General features: G+C 40.9%; 2 protein-coding genes across 2 annotated transcripts in view; one reads left to right on the top strand and one right to left on the bottom strand.

Annotated features, from left to right (window-relative positions):
• Nucleotides 1–2,468: 2,468 nt before the first annotated feature.
• On the top strand, nt 2,469–14,435 carry fam189a2 (family with sequence similarity 189 member A2). The gene is made up of 11 exons (XM_020631102.3): nt 2,469–2,883; nt 3,632–3,688; nt 5,242–5,352; nt 5,448–5,567; nt 6,622–6,729; nt 6,953–7,086; nt 7,572–7,707; nt 8,571–8,634; nt 9,165–9,398; nt 12,477–12,811; nt 13,993–14,435. The coding sequence occupies exons 1-11, from the start codon at nt 2,620–2,622 to the stop codon at nt 14,284–14,286; spliced, it is 1,857 nt and encodes a 618-aa protein (XP_020486758.1). The 5' UTR covers nt 2,469–2,619; the 3' UTR covers nt 14,287–14,435.
• A 2,478-nt stretch (nt 14,436–16,913) lies between these two features.
• apba1a (amyloid beta (A4) precursor protein-binding, family A, member 1a) overlaps nt 16,914–22,072 on the bottom strand; it is a 28,255-nt gene continuing 23,096 nt past the window's right edge. Inside the window, exon 14 of the mRNA XM_020631084.3 lies at nt 16,914–22,014. Coding sequence (XP_020486740.1) covers nt 21,943–22,014 — 72 coding nt within the window. The 3' untranslated portion in view covers nt 16,914–21,942. The remainder of the gene's footprint in view (nt 22,015–22,072) is intronic.

The following is a 22,072-nucleotide window of genomic DNA, read 5'->3' as shown; positions in this document are numbered from 1 at the left end:
TAGTCCACAATCAAAAACCTTTTCAGTGCCAAGTGGTTGTGTAGTTGTTACATACAGCTGTCTTTATATGTGTAAATACACAATTTTAGAATCCAGACATCTGTAAATATTATTTCCTTACAGAAATTAATAAACTCTACTTTAAAGATCCTGTCCATGACTCAGATCTTTCAAAAATAATGATGGGCATGACCTCTCGCTTATACTGATGGCGGTAACTTATTTCATTGCTTAGGCCTGTCCAACTGTAAACTGGAGATTTGTGAACCACTCAAAAGTTTCAGAGTAATCACAGCTTTTAGGAGGAACAAAAACCTTAAAGATATCTTGTAGTATACGGTCTTAGAAAATAAAAAGTTCAACAGCGACCCCTGGCTGCTCAATCACGTAACTTACATTTTTGATGAGACTCAGGAAAGGGTGATCCAATTGGTGCTATCAGTGCCAGCACCATATGCAACTTTAAATAGGAGAGACAGAAAAAAACCCAATACCAATCATACACATTTTATTTCACAAGGAATATAAAATGTAAAGCCTATAGGATTAGACAGTAATTTGATTTGGACGAATGCTCAAAGAAAACGTCAGGAGAGTATATGCAGCAAATTACAAACCTCTGGTTTTAATGAACCATTAAAATAGAAACCATAGAAATCATCTGAAGCAAAATCAAAACAGCTCTCTTGCAGAACTTCAATGCAGTGACCAGGAAAAAAGTTAACTGAGTGAAGGTGTTTATTGTCTTTTTTTTCTCTTTAATGTTTGAGCTGTATTTTATATTTAGTAATAGTTGTTGAATGGAGTTTTTTGAAAGGGAGTTCCTCTACCATATTTACATTTAAATATAAATGTATTAATATAATAAGTATTTTTAAATCTAATTTTGTTTATTACTTTATAACTTAAGCTTTTATTTCAGCATTTTAATATATTTAAGATATTACATTTGGGATGAATGTGTGCAGGGAGTGTAAGGGTTTACCTGGTTCTCTGCCTTGACGATCCTCATTTCGACCTACACTTAGACCACTTATTGCTCAATTACACATTCATTACCTCTGCTCAAAGCTGCTTGACTTTTTTTTTTCCAGTCTGGGAACTGGTGGTGCTAGAAAGGAGTTTAAAGTTGAGTGGTGGTCCAAAGGTCCAGAAGAAGAATCAGTTGGAGTGTGGGAAGGGGACAAGGATGGAAAAATGAATGGATTGTACGCATGGTGGAGAGGAGGGAGGGAAATCCTAAAACCCTATTTGTGTAAATACGATAAGGTCTTTTCTGTTTGGAGTGTGTGAATTGCACACATGTGAATTAAACACCTGTGCCACAACATTTGAAATTTCCTTCTATGTAAAACAACAAGTGTAATATTTGGCTAAACGTACATATACAAGCATGCCTACATACACACTTATCGGGCACCCCTGACTTAAAAAAACTTGTACAGTATTTGTGTCAAAAAACTGCAGCAGCAGTTAATGCACACAGTCTACTAACACAAAGCTAATGGCAATGTGTATATAAATCACATGTGGTACCTCCTTCTGGACTTTTCCTGCACGCCTTTGTTACATCTCTTCATTAACGATGCTCCGTCATACATCCTTGGCCTACAGAAAATTGCAGATTTATATTACAACGACTGAGTGTGCACTTGATGCTGGCTATAGCAATGAGTCAGCGTCAAATTCATCTGCAGCAGTGAAATACAAAACTTCCTCCTGCACACCAGCTTCAAATACGGCACGATTACTGAAATCTGTGATATTGCTCACATCTTTCATCCACTAAAACAGAAAAGTGCTCAGCATCCTTCACCTCATCACAAATATCTCATTTGGAATGTCATGGTGAACGTATTGGCATTTGACGGGTTGCTGGCTAACTTTTTCTTCACTGTTGGATCACAAAATCCAATTACATCCAGAAGCTCGTAAGAATGTCATCTTTTAGCTGACTCCTCACATTCACTGTAGCCTCCCTCACTCCATGTCTCCATAGCAAATGTTACTTTGACATTACCATTTACAATATGCAGTTTACTATGGCATTTTGTTACTTCCTCTCATAAAAAAAAACTGGACCACTCATCCAACTGCTAGACCCTACACTGTCTGACCTGCCAGTAGAGGAGGAGGGAAGCTGCTGTGTGTATGGGGTTCCTTGTATTCCCCCACAGATCACAGATTAGTGTTTACGGCCCTCCTCCATTAAGCCTCTCCCTCCATGTTATAAACAGAATAACTCAAGGTGTGGGTGTGGGTGTGTGTGTGTGTGTGTGTGTGTGTGTGTGTGAGAGAGAGAGAGAGAGAGAGAGAGAGAGAGAGAGTTCTGCAGTCTAAATGTGATCATGTGACCATATGATCATGTGATCGGTGTATTTCAGGAGGAGTCTGTTTACATGACCCCCACCACCCCTACCCCCACCCCCCATCCCCCCCCCCCCCCCCCCCCCCCCCGACCCGTGCCAAACTATGTGAAAGTGGATCTCCAGCCTGCATGTTGTTCAGCTTGGACTCCATGATGGAGGAGGGAGAGCTGCAGGAGATAACTCGTGCTAACCTGTGCTAACTCACTATCTCTCTCGTGTTGGCCACGGCTCGGTGTCCTCTCATCCTCCCATGTCTCTACCGGTTGTCCTGCCCGGGTCCTGCTGTCCGGTGACCGCAGAGCCGTGTTTCAGAAACAGACCCCGCGGACTCTCCGCCTCCTCCCGGCTGAGCGGCGGAGGCTCCCGGTTGCTGCTGCCCGGGCGGCCGCTGCTGTCTCTGGGCTTACTGCAGCTGCTGCTCGGGGGCTCCATGGTGGCTCTGTCCGTCGGAGCTCTGTCCCTGTCCGGGTCCCCGCCCGTCCGGACCGCATGTCCCTTCTGGGCCGGCTCCTCGGTGAGTAAAACGGTTAAAGGGGGAGGGGGGAGGAGGTCATGAAAAGTTGGTGTTCTAGAAATCATAAAGTAACCTTAAAGTGTTCACAGATTCACACTAATACAGTATTATCAGTGTTTACCTTTTTAAACACGGAAATGACGACAAAACCAGCTGTTGATCTCTAAAACAGATGAGCTGAAGTCACTTTGTCTGGTTTATATTAGTACTGTGTGTGTGCGTGTGCGTGTGATTGAGTAGGTGTATGGTGTATTTTTTGCATTATTGCATCAGATGTAAAACATGTTAAAGGGGTTTTATTATAGGCCTATTACTGCATTATTATAGTAGGTCTATATTATATTACATTATAGTATGTGTGTATAATTGTTGGAGAGGAAAAAGGAAAAACTGAATTATAATGGTTCTGAAGTGGCCTAAACTTGAGAAATGTGAGAAGTCAATATTTAACAGAGAATAAAAACCAGGGGTGATAATAACTTTAATTTATAGATAAACTCACTTTCTGTTAGTTTGTCCCTGAGTGTCTGACGGACCACCTAAAACAAAAACCTTGTTAAAGATGTTAATTCACTCTGAGTTTATAAAAATTACTGAATGTTATGTGTCAAGCTGTTGGTTAGTACAGTTACATATTTTATTATAATTCAATTAAGAAATATAAAACTACTTCACCTGATTGTTTTACATGTTGTTGGATATGTGTTTCTTCTTATTTTGTGTAACATTATTATCTTTGTTTTTTCAGGTGATTCTATCAGGTGTGGTTGGACTCACCACATGGAGGAGGCCCATGCTGCTTCTGGTAAGAAACCAAAAGTTGATTATTGATCACCAATCAACACGAGTCAGTGAGTTCAAATATACCCAGGCGATCTTATCTATAGTCCTGTTAAAGGTCACATATTATACAAAATACACTTAACCATGTTTTTCAAACACTAGTATGTGTCCCTAGTCTGTCTACAAACCCCTCAATTTTGAGAGAAGTCCATCCTCTCCGTCTTTTGCCTGCTCCACTCCAATCAGGCCGTTTGGAGATTTTCCCTTCATGACATCACAAAGGGCAGTAAGCCCTCCCCCAGGTGGGTGACACTCCCACAGCGAGGTGTTTGTTCTGCTCTCTGAGTCTGCCTTTCCATTGTAAACAATAGGACATGGTATAAGAAAACCTGAGCCACCGAAACCGAGTAGACCTTCAAGATAGGGGCGTGGTCAGACAGCTCATTTACATTTAAAGCTACAGACACAGAAACAGCCTGTTCTGAGCAGGACTGAAATAGAGGGGTTTATAGGCATGCTCAAATACAGATCAGAGTGGATTTATTAAACTTGTTGAAAAGGAGAATAATATGTTCATTTTAAATTATCTTATCTAATAGATAACTAAAGGTTAATGAAGGTAACTTTAGATAACTTAATTAACTAAAGATATCTTATGGTAACTAAAGATAACTTAAAATTTCCAAAGGTAAGTAAGTCCAACTAAAGGTAAAGATGACTAAACATAACTAAGAGATAACTAATGATAGCTAAATATAACCAAAGATGAATCAACGTCACTAATGATAACTAAATGGAACTAAATATAACTAAAGGTAACTAAAGAGAAAACCTAAAGATCACCTTGGTATGTTGAACTTACTTCTTAGAATAAGCCTCACATGAGTTCAGCTGTGTTTGCTGGAGAGCTTACAGTCTGAATGTTTCAGGATATTACACACTAATCAGTACTGCTCAGGAGAAGAGTGAAGAGTCACCTGTGAGCTGACCTGAAGCTGCATTCTTTTCAGTTTGAAAGACTCTTCTGATAAATAGTGACAGGCAGAGAGCACACAGGTGGGCAGGCAGGTAAACAGGGGAGGTAAAAAGGTTAGCAGGTAGCTCTTAATTACCTCTGAGATCTTTTGTTCAGTTTTTCTTTCATTGTGAGCTGTCTGTCAGGGTGTAAAACATGAAAATGTGTTACAATCCTTATCCATGTCCTGTCAGCCTTCGGGTTTTAAAAAAGCTTTAACATAAAAACTGAAAGCTATCATCGGACAGTTTACCTGCTCACAGGTGTGTTTTTGTTCGTCAGGTGAATTTTCTTCTGTCTGGTGTCCATGTGTTTTGTCTTCACGCCTTAAATCAAACACTGACTAAAAAGATATTTCCGATTTAAACTCATGAACACGTGAACAATAACTAAACAAAACTTTGAGTGAGAAAAGTTTAAAGTATCGTGAATTCAGATGGACTTTATTCTAATTTGAAATCATCTCATGTCTCTGCGGTCTGTCTCAGATTTTACATCATTGATTTAATGTATTAGACAAATATCCTCTGCATTTAATAATCCCTCTCCCCCTCATCCAGGTGAATGTGTTTGTGTTGCTGTCTGTCGTGTGTGTGCTCCTGAATCTGGCCGGATTCATCCTGTGCTGCCAGGGAGCCCAGCTGGTTTCCAGTCTGACCAGCTGCCAACTGGTGAGGCTGTTTGTGTGTAACCTTTTTTTTTTTTTTACATTGTCCTCTATTATTTCTTCTTCGTGTGTCTTCACTCTTGTTCATGTGTGTTTCAGAGTGAAGCTAGAGATGTGTGTTACTGCTGCTCTGTGTCTTCGACATCCGAGTGTCCACAGGAGAAGCTGCTGGAGCTTCATCCTGCTCACTCGTGCAGCACCATGAGGATCCTGTTAAAGGTCACACATTTAACACACACACACATTTGGCATATTTTATACTGTCACTCCTGCAGCACCATGAGGTTTCTGTTGAAGGTCACACAGATACACACATGCCACTGACACACACACACACACTGACTGGACATTCCTAAAATCTGTGCCAGTTATTGTCATCCTAGCTCCCACATTTCCAGAATATTAAACAACATTTCCCCCCCACAAACATCTTCTTTTTCAAGTGATATTCCGGCAGGCTGTACTCTGTAGAGTGTCATGCTGCCCTCCACAGTGTAGGAGTAGATTTTCAACTCATAGTTTATGATACAGGCCAGTTGTGTGAAGGGATATAAGTGCGCGGTCACACTGGCCATCTGTATCGTGTTGACTCAAGCACGATTGGCCCCCCGCTGCGCCACTCCCACGCTGGCTGGCACGGCCCGCAGTCACACTGGCCAGGACTAACCGTGCTTAAGCACGATAACCTCTTGTACATAACGTCGTAATACAACGCATGCATGCTTTATGTTATTATGAAGCGTGCTCAGTTGACAAACAGTCAGAGAGAGAGAGAGAGAGAAAAAAAAGGGACGCACAGTCGAGTCCGTGTCTGCACATCGGAGAACAACACAGAGAGCATGACAGCTACTTTACTGACTTTGCAGCTTATTTTAAGTCATTTTAATCAGACACAGCCAAAAATAAATACAAAAATAAAATAGACACGCGACCGAGTCCGCGGGCGAGTCCACGGCCGCACATCGGAGAACAACACAGAGCAGCTACTTTGTGGCTTATATTGTGTCACTTGAGTCAGATACAGCCATGAAACTCTGGATTTCTCCATAATGAAGGCTGTCAGCGTTGTTTACTCGCGTCCTCACTCACTCTATCAGCCTATCATGACTGCTGGTTAGAGGAAATGTAGAGAATCTGAGGGGTAGAGAGGAAACCTTTTCACACAAACAGAGAGGATCCTGGGAAATGTATTCTTACACCATAACACATTGATATCTAAATAGTGACTTTGAAACAAAAAGATTTGACCTTGCGGTTTCTGTTTTCTCCTCAGAAAGTGTTGTTTGCACTGTGTGCTCTGAACGCTCTCACTACAGCTGTGTGCCTGATGGCAGCCGCTCTCCGATACTTGCAGATCTTCTCCAGCAGGACCCCCTGCATGGTACGTTCACAATCACTGCATTCACATCTGATCTAACAGGTTCATATACGTCATGTACACCTGAACTGAACCAGTTTGTTAAATATTGAACTACAGTAAACATGTAGTTTGCTATCTAAGCATGAAGCCTGAAACAAGTCAGTCACCTGTTCAGGTCACGAGTCATCTGATATAATATGATTTAACATGATGTGTGAAGTCATGTGTTCCTGTTGTTTGACAGGACGAGCCCAGGGCCACAGTGGAAGACAGGGAACAGGCTGCCCAGGTGCCGGACCCTGATGAGTTTGTGGCCCCGCCCCCTCCCCCGTCATACTTCTCTACTTTCTACTCATACACACCACGCCTAGCTCGCAGGTAGACGTGTATTCCGTTACTGGGACTCACCTGTATGACATCCTTATGATTGTATCAACTTTATTGGTTTTACACCTGAAGTACCAAAACAAACCCTTGGCAGATTTTGGCATATTTTCCCTGATGTTTAATTGTTTATATTAATTTTAGCTTGTTTGTTTTGATTATATTAGCTTTTTGGAAGTTAACTTTTTTGTAGTTTTTTTTATTAGCTTGTTTTGTAGTGTTACTGTTAGCCTGCGTGTGGCATTTATGTTAGCTTGGTAAAACATTCTTATTTATTCATGACTGTTGTGTGTGTTGTGTGTTTGTGATGTGTGTTTGTGTTGTGTGTGCTGTGTGTGTGTTGTGTGTTTGTGATGTGTGTTTGTGATGTGTGTTTGTGTTGTGTGTGCTGTGTGTGTGTTGTGTGTTTGTGTTGTGTGTGCTGTGTGTGTGTTGTGTGTTTGTGATGTGTGCTTGTTGTGTTGTGTTTTCTTTGTCAGAATGCTCGGGGATAGTGTGATTCCTCTTCCTCATATCTACGGTGCTCGGATAAAAGGGGTGGAGGTCTTCTGTCCATTGGACCCTCCCCCTCCATACGAAGCTGTTGCTGGAAGCTCCACCCACACAGAAACACAGGTGTGTTTCAGTAACACCTTTAACTAACCAGGATAATGAATGCTGGTTTATCAGGGTATAAAAAGTAGAAACAGTTTTACTCAGCAAGCAGGAGGTGGAGGAGGGGCCATGTGAAAAAAAACCAAAAGGACTTCCTCTGTCATCCTGACAAAGACTGTAGAATACACACAGGATACACACTGTAATCATCATTTTGGTTGTTTTTATTCACAACACATCTGAGAGTCACATCGTCTGAGAGTACGCTGGTGTGATTGTTGCCACTGATGTTAAGCTTCTCTGGCTCCCTTGAAAGGAACTATATCAATCCAATCTAATAATATTATAATCATTATTATTATTATTATGAAAATATATTATTTTTCTACTTAACTGTTTGGACACATCACGTCTTCACAGAAACATTCTGCTGCTGCGTTCACTCCGAAATCATGACGGTGAAGAGAAATACTTTATTCAGATTCAGATACAAAAAAATCAGCCATCAAACAATGTGGGATAAAGAATCTGATTTCTAAACAATAACCATGTGGATGTAACTGTGTCTCAAGGATCTATGATATGTTTATTATCCCTGAGGAGCAATTTGTTTTACAGTCAGCAGTGCCACACAAACCTTCACACAAACAAGTCATGTTTGAATGTTAAAATGAATTACAGAGGAAAACCCTAAATTAATTAAAAGGGCAGTGGCAATTAATAAATATAACAACACAGGAGTGCTTAAGTCTGTTTTCTTCATGATCTGCATGTTGATAGGATGGAGCAGCAAGAACTCATTAAACTTAATTGACCCATAAAATCCAGTCAATCTGTTCTTGTTGTGCTAAAATGATTTCATCATTTATATTTCTGAATTTCAGGAGTGCCAAATTTCTGTGTCAGAGGAGACCATGACCCCCCTTCCACCTGGAGCCTCTGTTCAGGGTAACTGACGCACACACACACACACACACACACACACACACACACACACACACACACACACACACACCCTACTCCCTAGTGTCGATACGCATGTGGGTTGCCATGACGCGGACACAGAAGCTTCAGTGTTTAGCTTTGCATTGATCTTGAAACCTTTCTCTGTTCTCTCTTCATTTTTGTAAGACATCTCCAATATTCATCTTAGTGTTTGCTCCTGGAGCTTATTAGAAACATGCAGAGGCTTTTTAGGTCGGGTAGAATCAGTTATATCTGAACCAGTTCACCTGCCCGCTTCCAACACTGCAACACATGTTTTGTTTTCCGTGATAACTGGTCTCATATCTGGTATCCTGAGGGGCGTCCAAAACGGCTGTGTGGGGGTGATTTAAAACACCTACCTTCTCTGGTCCAAACAAATCCAGACCATTCAGTCAGGACCCTCTGATATCAAAGTAAACCCTCTGATTTTAACACAAACCTTCTATTCAACAGCAGGTGTGTTTTAATGTCTGCTCACTTTCCTCACTCAGAATCTCCACCAAGAGGTCTTCCTCCTCCGGCCAACCCCCCGCTGCAGCCTTCTCCTCCTCCTCCTCCTCCTCCAACACCTCCTCCTCCTCAGCAGTGTACTCCTCCTCCTCAGCTGCGTAATCCTTCTCCTCGTACTCCTCCTCAGCAGCATTCTCCTGCTCTGATTCCCCGCAGGAAAACCAGGATCCATCGGTCCAGCAGTGACCCGGTGCTGATGGACCTGGCTGCTAAAGGTGTGTGAGATCAGGAGAATACTGTGACACACTCAGAGTACATTTATCAGGTCATCACCACTCCGAACAGCTGGACTCATTGACTGTAGACTCAGTGCTCCGACTGGTGGATCTGTCGTGTTGACTTCCTGCACATTCCTCTAACCAAAGGACACACATAACTTCCTGATAAAGGTCAAAGGTCCCTCATGAGGGTACAGTCCACAGCAAAACAGATTCTTGTGTTGGTTTAAAGCAGACTCTCACATTTATGGAAAGTTCAATGACTCTTGTGAGTTCATTACGTTTCCTCTGACCGTTCTTCCTCTACTCTGATAATACGGTGCACACAACGCTGCAGACGCCTCATTGGTCAAAATAGTTGTCAATCATGGTGTTACGTCCCTTTTTAACATTTTATTCTTATTTTATAACACACAAACAGTCCACACATAATAAGACAGGCAGGGTGATTATAACAAAAGAAATGCTTCACATCATCTGACATTCTAAACATTTATATGGGAGAGAAAAAAGAGAGAAGAAAACCTAGATGGGCTATACAGGGGTGTAAAAGTCTGTGGTCCTCTAAAGCCCCAGTACCTCTTTTTTGCACAATGTAACCATTTGTCATGATGCTTAAAACCTGCTTCAGCTCCAGCTCTCAGCCTGTCATTAGGTCGAAAGTTAGGCTGAGACAGGATTTCCAGCATGGCAGCTGCTGCCGATGGGTGACGTCACTCAGGCTTCATACATTAATATATACAGTCTATGTATAACATACTAAATGTGAAATCAAGCTCTGTGAAGATAATTGATCTGATCCCGGTCACCACATCCACCCAGTAAGAAGGTATATAAGGGCACTCTCAAAAGATGTGAAAATGACCACACAATCTCCAGCACTGACCTTGCTGAGGTCTGGTACTTTGTGACTATTCATGAAATTCTTTCACATTTCTGATCTTTAGTTTTTTTATGCCAGATGTTAAGAGGGACAGCACTCCAGTTGGAAAGGTTATCTCAGTACATTCATGTTGTAACATCTACTCGATTTAGTTATACTGCTTTTTACAGCATCAAATAACTAATAAGAATAACACGTGGACATAAATCAGCATGATGAGAACTAACTATAATGACAAAACAGAGTTTGAGATACAGTCAATTGACTTTTAGGTAGATTTTATATTTTTTAGCTGTCTCCCATCTGTTAACATGGAGGAGGCGGAGCTTATGGCCTTTCAATTCAATTAAAAAAACTTTATTTGTCCCCAGGGGGAAATTCAAAAGCACACAGAGCAGTAAAATAACAACAGTGCAAGTAGACGAAACATTTTAACCTAAATATAAAGTGTCAATTTAAATACAACTTAAAGCTTAAACTTAACTTAAAATACAAAATATAAGCAGTTGAGGAGCTGGACAGCCCGTGGAACAAAGGTTGCTCTTCTCCTCTGTGTCCTGCAGCAGGGACAGCGAAGCCAGCGTCCTGAGGGGAGCCACTCAAACGCTGGGAAGAGAGCGTGTGAGGGGTCCTGCATAATCTGACCTGCTAGCCTGATTGTCTGTTACTCATAGATCGATGTCAAAGTCCTTACAGGTAGTCCAATGATCTTAGAGCAGACTGTGACCGTGCTCTGCAGGCAGTTTCTGTTCTGGAGGGTGGTGGAGTGGAACCAGCAGGTTATAGAAAATGTAATAATGCTCTCAATGAAGGCGTAGTAGAAGGTCTGTAGAATGATGGAAGATAGAAGAATGTTTTTACTGACTACAAAGGAATTGAGCTTCCTTAGGAGGTATTTTCGCTGCTGACATTTCCTGAGAATCTCCTCTGTGTTGGAGGAGAATTTCAGCAGGCTGTCGAAGATGGTACCCAGGTATTTATACTCTACTAGTGGATTGTGGTAATTGCAGCTGCAGCCAGTTCCCTCTGCTTGTTGGAGAAGGTCACCACCATGTCTTTGGTCTTGCTCACGTTCAGTTCGAGGCAGGAGCTGTCACACCACTCCACAAACTCCTGAAGAACTGGTCCATGGTGCTGAGAGGGGCCTGACAGCAGAGACAGGAGAGCTGTGTCGTCTGCGTACTTCACCAGGTGACAGTTTGGCTGTGTGGTTCTGCAGTCATCGGTGTAGAGGATGAAGAGCAGAGGTGAGAGCATGCAGCCCTGAGGGGAGCCAGTTGAGGTGTGTTGGAGGTTGGAGAAGGTGTTGTTGACCAGAACTCTCTGTGATCTGTTGGTCAGAAAGTCCAATATCCACAGGATAAGCTGGTCGTTCAGATGGAAGCAAGTTGAAAGTTCGTCAGCCAGGATGTGAGGCTGCAGGGTGTTGAATGCAGAGGAGAAGTCTGCAAACAGGAGTCTGGCTGAGGTGTTGGGGTGCTCCAGGTGTTTTTGAACAGTGTCTATTATGAATGTTTTTGCATCATCGACACCTCTGCCTGCACGGTAAACAAATTGTAGCGGGTCCATCTGGGAGTTGGTTTCTCTGATGATGTGTTGTTTTATGATCCTCTCCATGGCCTTCATCACCAGAGACGTGAGGGCCACAGGCCTGAGGTCATTCAGTGATTTGGCGGGGCTTTTCTTTGGGATGGGGATAACTGTGGAGTGTTTCCACAGCTGGGGGACTGTGCTGCTGTCCATAGAGCTCTGGAACAGGGTCTGAAACACGCCCCCTAGCTGCTCGGCACAGTGCTTCAGGATGCAGCCACTGATGTTGTCTGGACCAGGTGAGCTGCTCTCCCTTGTCCTCCTTGGCCTATACTGCAGAGAGTCAGGAAGGGGAGCTCTTTGGTTTCACTCCCAGGCAGCTGTCACTCTGTCCATCCTAATATAAAGCATGAGTCACACACTGACTTTAAGTTTCTAAAATCAGTGTGTGTACAGTGATTTCTGTGTGTGTGTGTGTGTGTGTGTGTGTGTGTGTGTGTGTGTGTGTGTGTGTGTGTGTGTGTGTGTGTGTGTGTGTGTGTGTGTGTGTGTGTGTGTGTGTGTGTGTGTGTGTGTGTGTGTGTTTTCTCTGCTTCGTCTCTTGTTTCTGTTTTTTAATAGATCATTTGAGAGACGCTGACACGTCATGTTTTTCTTTGTAGTTCAGAGCAGCGGCGCCCATCTCAACCCCCCTCAGACCACAGACTCCTCCACACAGACCTCACAGCCCCTGCTGGCCCCGCCCACTCAGGCCCAGGTCACTCTGAGACGGGCCAACAGGGAAAGCCGGTCCGCCCGGCAGCCCCGGCCCTCCTCAATGGTGGACTACCAGAGCTACAGACACACCCAGCAGCTGGTACGCCGGATCCTGGAGCAGCCAGCCGCTCAGGGTCTGACCACGGAGGTCCAGGAGCTGGTGGACAGCATCCGCAGTGTTCTGCAGACTGACCAGGAGCATATGGAGGAGGCTGTCCGCTGTGCGAGTTATATAGAGCAGGTACATGAACACACACATGCGGGTGGTTTTGGGTCCTTGATGGCTAGTGCTTTAAATAATGGAAAAAAAACAAATTAAGTGTAAAGAGAAAGAAAAGTTTAAAATGAAAGGCCTAAGTTCTTTGTCGTGTGATGGTTAAATTAACTTAAGTGAACATATATTATTATTTCTTTAAATGTATGTCCCATTTTCTGTTATCTGTCATTCTTAGTTTATAAAGTGAATGGTCCGAATTAGTGCAGTAACTTGTGTGAGAAGGTCACACAGACACACCTCCAGCAGGGGTGAGCAGGAGCTGGATTAAGACAACTATCCCCTGCAGGGCTCTAAACTGAATTATTGAAGTAGTTATTACAGGAGGAGACATGTCGGTGATGTGCTTATAATGTGGAAAGTAAAGATGGCCGCTCTTCAATGCACTAATGTTTACACTATTTTTCACTTGCAGAGGTGTAAAGGAACAGTCTTGATGCAGTTCCAAAAAATAAATGTGCATAAGTAAATAACTTTGGCACAAACAGGTTGCCATGGTGATGATTTAGTAACGGGGAGTAATGTGAATTGTTAACAATGTAATGATTGTCTCTAGTTAATGCTGTTGCTGTAAATACCTCATTAATATTCAAAGTAGCTAAATGAGTGTATTCATGCTTATGTGAGTCTGTCAGTGTCATCCTCTTAGAACTAGTCTTTACGAAACGGTCCTCATGCCTTCTGTAGCAGACAGAACCGAACCGCTTGGTGGAAACGAGGCTTGACAGGCCCATCTTTGTTATTAGCTGTCAGACACAAAATGGTCCTGGCTTGATCTTAATCTGATTTACAAATCACCCTGTAGCAGCTTCAGGGGAAGACGTGGTTTGGATTTTAACAGTAGGATGTGGTTTGCAGTGAGCGTTTTTAAGACTCAAGATTCAGTTTAATGACACTTCCATAATACACTTACAGCATACATAAAATGGGAGGTACCTGTGGATAATCAGAAAGTTTTGTGATAGGACTGTCATTATCACAGAGTGTGATATGAAAGCGCTCATTGGAGGATGAGTCACTGCAGGACTTTTATTGGACAGATTAAACAAGCATATTTATTATAATCTGATTTCAAACTGCTATTCTGGTACTGATGTCTTTGTTGTGTTTATCATGCAGATGTTCATGATGATCTTGTCTGCTCTCAGGTGTTCAGTGACTCACAGGTGAGGCCCCATCACTCTGACCCCCCACAGCAGCAGGAAGTTGGTTCTCAGACTTTCCCTCGACCCCCCAGGAGGACACCTGGTCTGTTGCACCTGCAGAGCTGTGGAGACCTTAGCTCCTTCACCTGTGCAGCGATCGATTCTGTGGAGCATCGAGGAAACAGGAGGGTGAGGTCGAGGGCAGGGTCAAGGGCGGGGTCGAGGACAGGGTCGAGACCGGATCACCCTGAACGCCCGCACAGCCTGATCGGAGTCTTCAGAGAGACAGTGCTTTAAGCAAAACATAGAAAGCTGATCTGTGTGTGTGTGTGTGTGTGTGTGTGTGTGTGTGTGTGTGTGTGTGTGTGTGTGTGTGTGTGTGTGTGTGTGTGTGTGTGTGTGTGTGTGTGTGTGTGTGTGTGTGTGTGTGTGTGTGTGTGTGTGTGTGCAGAACTTAAAACTGTTTATTTTTGAGAAAAGAGAAATGTGAGACTTTGTATGAAAACTGTTTAAAGAGTTTCTTTTTAACATTGTCATAAACAGAGCTTCCTAGTGCGGCCCGATGTCTTCTGAGTTTATATTTCACTGAAACGTCTGCACTGTTTTTCCACACGGTGCCTCCTGCAGACTTGGGTTAAAGTTGATGTTGCTGAATAATGTTTTCTGCATCCAATAACATGAACTGATTCAGGTCTGAAATAAATATAAATGTGTTTAAAAATATTGCTGTGAATTCAAGTTATTAGCAATCCAATCGGACTCAAAGCTGATCGTTTGAACTTACTGACATTCCTCTTTTCTAGATCCTTGATTGTGTTGTACTTAATCTTTGATGTCGCTTTGGATAAAAACATCTGCTAAGTGAATTGTAGAATTAGTTACCAGAACTCTTTAACTATACGACAATTTGGGCAGAAACCATCTCCACTTAGACAACAGAGTGCACGTTTTCTCCTTTACACCCTCCGAGTTCTGTCATTTAAAGCCTTTAGTGCCCAAAAATATATTCAGGTCCCAGAGGCAAACTGGGCACTGCTCAGTGAGCTGCCCACATCACTGACAGTGTTAGCCTATTCCTGCGTTTTGTGTGAACACCGAATCATTTGTTTCCCACATAGCCACAATCTCAACATTTCATCCTCTGAAGGACAACTCCAGAGTTTGTGCAGGTGATTCAAAAACATAAACTTCTTCTTTACATCCCAAACTCAGATATTTTTTAAACATACAGAACGTGCAGAGCTACTCTAGCACCCCGTTAGATAAAAACAGCGGAACATGCAAACAATGATCCACTTGGAGAGATCTGACAGCTGGTTAACCAGCACAAACGAATCCCTGATAAACACATCACAGTAACACTTTACAATAAGGGTACATTTATTAACATTAGTAAAGGCATTATTAAGCAATGGTTACTAACAGTTAACTAATCTGTCTAGTAATAATTTATTAAGGGTGTTCATGTTAACTATGTTATCAATTAATACATTATTTAATCCTTATTAAGGATCCTATTAACATTAGTTAATGCAGTAATAAGCCTTAATTAACAGAAAATTCATACAATAATGAACATTAAGAAACCCTTAACAGATGTCTCTTGTTAACATTAATTAAGGGTTTACATGTTAATTAACCCTATTAACTAATATTACTATTAATATGTCTCGAGGTTCACAGCTAAGTCATGTCATTAAGACAAAAGTGTTTGTTTTAAGGTTAATAATTGTTCACTTACTTGTCATTCCTCCAACTGGTGACTTATTTTTGGTAAAGGTTGAGATCAGTGGACCACACCATGGTCTTCATGACCTTAGATTGTTCCTTTATCTTCATGTAGACGTTCTTAACTTACAGCCTAACCTATCATTATTGTTGATGTTATATAAGCATTACTAAACCATGATTAACCATTTATTAATGCTTTGAATAAGCCTTACTAAACCATAATTAACCATTTACTAATGCTCTGAATAAGCCTTACTAAACCATAATTAACCATTTATTAATGCTCTGAATAAGCCCTACTAAACCATACTCAACCATTTATTAATGCTCTGAATAAGCCTTACTAAACCATACTCAACCATTTATTAATGCTCTGAATAAGCCTTACTAAACCATAATTAATAATTTATTAATGCTCTGAATAAGCATTACTTAACCATTATTAACATTTTATTAATGCTCTGAATAAGCCTTACTTAACCATAATCAAGCACTGCCACACATGATAGCCAGGGTACAAGCTTTGTTTAGTCTTAATTGTGATATTTAATAAATATAATAGTCTGCAAGTCTGGACCTCCTCTTTGTTTAATGTTCAAAACCTGATACGGTACAGACTGACCAGAATGGACCCAGCAGAACCGTTTCATTTCTAAAATGACATACAGACCCTTTTTAGGATGGCTTCCAATTAAGTGAGGTGAAGTTGGCTGATTTGAATCAATCCCGTTGGAATTTGAATTGCCACATTTCCAGGGACCAGTGCACTCAGACCAGGCCTAAATTCCAGCAGCCCATCTACAAGCACATGCCTCAGCCTCCCTGTGCCTCATTCTCTCAGCCTCCTGACTCCTCAGTGCCCCAGTTCCTGTATAGCTCACTCTGCCCACAGTCCCAGTAGCGGGCCCTTTGCCCTTAATCCCTCTGAGCACCTTCGTTCCGTGTTCCTGCTGAGTGACATTGGCCATCCATCCCTGCTGAGTGATTCAAGCCACCAGGTCCAGAGAAGGGGGTCGAGTCGGACTGGATTCAGGTGCTGGTTCAGCTCAGCATGAGAAAGCCCCTCCTTGTCCTCCATCAGCGGCCCTGGCAACTCCTAACCGTGTTTTTTCATTGGCGATCCAATTCTCCGATATAAAGAGACCTGGATCATGTGAGGTAGAAACAACATTTATATGAAGAAAACCAAATCCCATGGGGAGTTGCTATTTCAGTCCTTTATTGTTGTAAATACAGTAACAAACATGTTGCTCTGCTACACGAGCATTGCTCCAACAGAACGGCACAGGAAAAGCTTGCAAATAAAAAACATTGCTGCTGCTATACAGAAACAGTTTATAGTTTTTCTTTTTTTAAGTTAATGTTACATTCAGAATGAGTGCACTTATTAACTCTGTAAGCTAAACTGCAGTCTGCAGCGGTTTGCTTCGTTCTGTCAGGTTAGCTTACAGAGCCTGACAGACCACGCAGAGGGAGAAATCACACAAACACACGTGCCCACACTCACACTCACACTCACACTTTAAATAATCTGTGCTCTTTATATACATGAAAGGTATTTTACACAGTTTCCTACATTCACCTTTAAACATGTTTCTCTACACAGACCTTTACATGAATATACTTTACAGTTTATATGTCATATTATATATGTGGAGATTATATATCCAACATAAGTACACACACACACACACACACACACACGCCCACTCACACAACCATACATGGAGCATGCTCAGTAAGGCCGAGATGAGCTTCATGTAAACAGAGAATATAAAAGATATTTAAATATACATGTCTTAGCTTTGAAACCAGAGAGGTGTAAACAATGAACAGTCCTTCAACGTGAACAATATGAAATAAAATAACAGCTTCATAATGAAGACATACACAGGCATAATAATAATAATATACCAGTTTAACAGGTGCTTACATGTGTTTTAGTTAACATTTAAGATATTTGAGATGTTTGAGCTTCACAAGAGAGCAGAATTAAAGAAACCTTTTCTTTTACTGTATAATTAAATAAAACATGGGACAAGAATGATATGTTATAAACATCAGAAAATCAGTAATTTCCTCAGCAGAGTGTCAGAGTTTTAACAAATGTTTACTGGAGGCACACACTGACTCAACAACAGTCAGCCTGACAACAATAAATTTACACCTGTTTCACATTTTAAAAAACTGAATCTGCTGAAAAAGAAAATTAAAAAAAGCACTTTGAAAAAGGCAGATATTGATAAAGAGAACATTCAGAAAATTAAACATACAGAACAAAACACTACAGACATGTCGCCCTATTACATCCAGTCTTAAGATAAGCACCATTTAAGCTTTAACATACCGTTTTTATGTGTATGAATATATAATAGTTTCTAACTACTCCAAAACATAAGAATGACAAACACAATTTCTTGAAATGATTCCTTTAGTGTTAAACTAACTGATCTGCAGTGAAGCTGACATTCAAGTCAAACCTTCATTATAACTTATACCATGGTCTTAGTCAATGCTCTATTTTGATTGGCTGCAGGGTGTAGAATATTTCCTTTCAATGGCGACAGTGAAACTTTCAGTTAGCCGTTCTAATTTGAAGTACTTGTTATGCAAATCTAAAATAGAAACAGGGAGACAGAAAAGAAAGGGACAATGCAGGGGGCGCTGTTACAAACAAACTGCAGGAAGTACACTGCCCATCTGACCTTATACTGTAGATCACATCAGCATCATCTCACTTACCGTTTACCATTCAGCTCTCTGCTTCAGTCTGATCACAATAAACATGGCCGACCATTTAGCGCTCTGCTTCAGGTTGACCACAATAAACATGGCCGACCATTCAACTCTCTGCTTCAGTCTGATCACAATAAACATGGCCGACCATTCAGCGCTCTGCTTCAGGTTGACCACAATAAACATGGCCGACCATTCAGCTCTCTGCTTCAGTCAGATCACAATAAACATGGCCGACCATTCAGCTCTCTGCTTCAGTCAGATCACAATAAACATGGCCGACCATTCAGTTCTCTGCTTCAGTCAGATCACAATAAACATGGCCGACCATTCAGCTCTCTGCTTCAGGTTGACCACAATAAACATGGCCGACCATTCAGTTCTCTGCTTCAGTCAGATCACAATAAACATGGCCGACCATTCAGCTCTCTGCTTAAGTCTGACAACAGTAAACATGGCCGACCATTCAGATCTCTGCTTCAGTCAGATCACAATAAATATGGCCGACCATTCAGCTCTCTGCTTCAGGTTGACCACAATAAACATGGCCGACCATTCAGCTCTCTGCTTCAGGTTGACCACAATAAACATGGCCGACCATTCAGATCTCTGCTTCAGTCAGATCACAATAAACATGGCCGACCATTCAGCTCCTTGCTTCTGACTAATAAACAGTAAACATGGCGAACCATTTGTTGGTAAAAATTGTCATGTTGATTTGGGGATGATGAGGTATTAGCTGGTTAGCTAGCTAATCTTGTTCTTAAACATACTGCCATATTATATTTACTGTATGTCAACTTTACACACTGTTATTGACTCTCATTGAAGTGCTAGCATTGCGTTAGCTTTTTCAGAGTAAAGTGAGCTGAGGTGTTTTATTTACTGGAGTGGAAAATGTTTCCATTGGATTAAAGTACATAAAGATATATTATTAAAAAATGCAATTGATTAAAAGTGATTATTGTTTTTCTTTTGTAAAAGTGACCATGGTATTAGCAGAATAATGCCCAATGAGGTGTCCCCTATGAGGTTTGGACTGCAGGCTCCAGGCTGTCCTTGAACCCTGATAATGGACACGTGGTCAGGTATTTTGACTTCATCAAGAGAGAACATTAAACATTAAGCATGTTAAAGATGTCCTCCTCTCTAACCTTTCTCACTTATCATAATGCCTACATGACTCATTATTTATGAGTGAATTAAAACACATCAAACAATGTGGACATTAAGACATTTCACTAAACACATGATGAAACTTTCAGTCATTCAGTCAGATTTGGTGAGTAAAAGATGCTACATGAGTATCAAGAATAATAAAACGCTCTTTGGTGATTCATGTAAATGTGTAACTTTTACTAAAAATGAAAATATGTATTCTAACTTTGATGATCAGTTTTGAGAACTGCAGCTGGATAGATTAGTTTGTTGTTTTCCGTTAAGAGGTTTTTTTTTCTCTCAGACAACCTGTTTTATACAGTTAACCTTTCACATTAAAAGCCTTCCATGGTTTTAAATACATACACTTTAACCAGACTAGAAGGATTTTGTTGGGAAATATCTGCAGTAAACAATTTTACTAAAAGTAAAAACAGTCATTCACTTTTTTTGTAAGTTTTTGTCATGGTGTTAGATTGATGTGTTGTTACATAGTGTTAGATTGATGTGTTGTTACATGGTGTTAGTTTGATAGTTTGATGTGTTGTTACATGGTGTTAGATTGATGTGTTTTGTTACATGGTGTTAGATTGATGTGTTGTTACATAGTGTTAGATTGATGTGTTGTTACATGGTGTTAGTTTGATAGTTTGATGTGTTGTTACATGGTGTTAGATTGATGTGTTTTGTTACATGGTGTTAGATTGATGTGTTGTTACATAGTGTTAGATTGATGTGTTGTTACATGGCGGTAGTTTGATGTGTTGTTACATGGTGTTAGTTTGATGTGTTGTTACATGGTATTAGATTGATGTGTTGTTACATAGTGTTAGATTGATGTGTTGTTACATAGTGTTAGATTGATGTGTTGTTACATAGTGTTAGATTGATCTGTTGTTACATAGTGTTAGATTGATGTGTTGTTACATACATGGTGTTAGATTGACGTGTTGATGTGTTGTTACATAGTGTTAGATTGATGTATTGTTACATGGTGGTAGTTTGATGTGTTGTTACATTGTGTTAGTTTGATGTGTTGTTACATGGTGTTAGATTGATGTGTTGTTACATGGTGTTAGTTTGATGTGTTGTTACGTGGTGTTAGATTGATGTGTTGTTACATGGTGTTAGATTGATGTGTTGTTACATAGTGTTAGATTGATGTGTTGTTACATAGTTACATAGTGTTAGATTTATGTGTTGTTACATGGTGTTAGATTGATATGTTGTTACATAGTGTTAGATTGATGTGTTGTTACATGGTGTTAGATTGATGTGTTGTTACATGGTGTTAGATTGATGTGTTGTTACATGGTGTTAGATTGATGTGTTGTTACATGGTGTTAGTTTGATGTGTTGTTACATGGTGTTAGATTGATGTGTTTTTACATGGTGTTAGTTGGATGTGTTGTTATATAGTGTTAGATTGATGTGTTGTTACATTGTGTTAGATTGATGTGTTGTTACATGGTGTTAGTTTGATGTGTTGGTGTTGATGTGTTGTTTATTACATAGTGTAAGATTGATGTTTTAAATCATGTAGCTAGTGAAGCTACTTCACCTGTTTTGTGTATTATCACCGTTGGGGATACAGCCGAGTGTGAGAGCTCTGCGTATGAAATATCAAACCTTTAATGCTGAGATCAAACAAAGCAGCAGACATGGAATGTGAGGAAGTATGAAAAAGATTCAGTTTGTCTGTGACGTGCAGAGTACACCGCTGTACAGTGTTTCAGTGTGTTCCATTAAAGTGACACATAATAAAGTATTTTGTAACATTTAAGTAAAGTAACACATTTGTACAGGGTTTATAAATTTAAAATTAAAGTAAAATATTTGTACTGTAATTAGGATGGGGATGTGAGAGTGAAAGCAGGCTGGTCTCATTACATGTTTCCACAACAGGAGGAAATAAAAGCACATCAAACAGGCAGAGGTCTGACAGTGAGATAGCAGCATGGCAGAAAGCAGCGTCAGGCTGTGAAGGTCAGGACTTGCTGTGCAGGCTGCCTTATAGTCAACAATCAGGGTTAAGTGCCAAGCTCATAAAAATAAGGTTTCTAACTTCTGCTTTCTCTTATTTAACAATGACAGAAACTGTGTGAGTTTCCCAATCGGAACATTAAAGACACTTCAGAAGAGCGGACGTGTTTTAAGACTGACACATGTTCAGATACAAATTCCAGCAGAGAACAGGTGATTCAGGTGTAAACCCTCTGTTACTCATTTTACCTTTAAACACAGTAACAGATCAAACATTTGTGTTGTTATGATGAAGACGAGGCTGCAGAACACAACATTGCAACCAACATTGGGGACTCTGTCCTTTCAAATGTAAACAGGCTGCTCCTGAGCTGTCAGCAGGCGGTACATGGCCGCAGGCATTGTCTTCATGTGGATCTGACGCAGAAACAACAAAGGGTTAATTCAGAGAACAATGGAAATTAAGTATTTTATT

This window comes from Labrus bergylta, chromosome 2 (assembly GCF_963930695.1).
Source record: "Labrus bergylta chromosome 2, fLabBer1.1, whole genome shotgun sequence".
Classification (NCBI taxonomy): Eukaryota; Metazoa; Chordata; class Actinopteri; order Labriformes; family Labridae; genus Labrus; species Labrus bergylta.
Note: the sequence above shows the minus strand (reverse complement) of the source record. Positions and strands in the feature narration are given on the sequence as shown.

Excerpts from the sequence above, each read along its gene's own strand:
- fam189a2 (XM_020631102.3), top strand. The coding sequence starts at position 2,620 with ATGTCTCTACCGGTTGTCCTGCCCGGGTCCTGCTGTCCGGTGACCGCA. Across the intron at positions 3,689-5,241 it reads GGAGGCCCATGCTGCTTCTG|GTGAATGTGTTTGTGTTGCT; the intron begins GTAAGAAACCAA and ends CCCCTCATCCAG. Across the intron at positions 6,730-6,952 it reads CCAGCAGGACCCCCTGCATG|GACGAGCCCAGGGCCACAGT; the intron begins GTACGTTCACAA and ends GTTGTTTGACAG.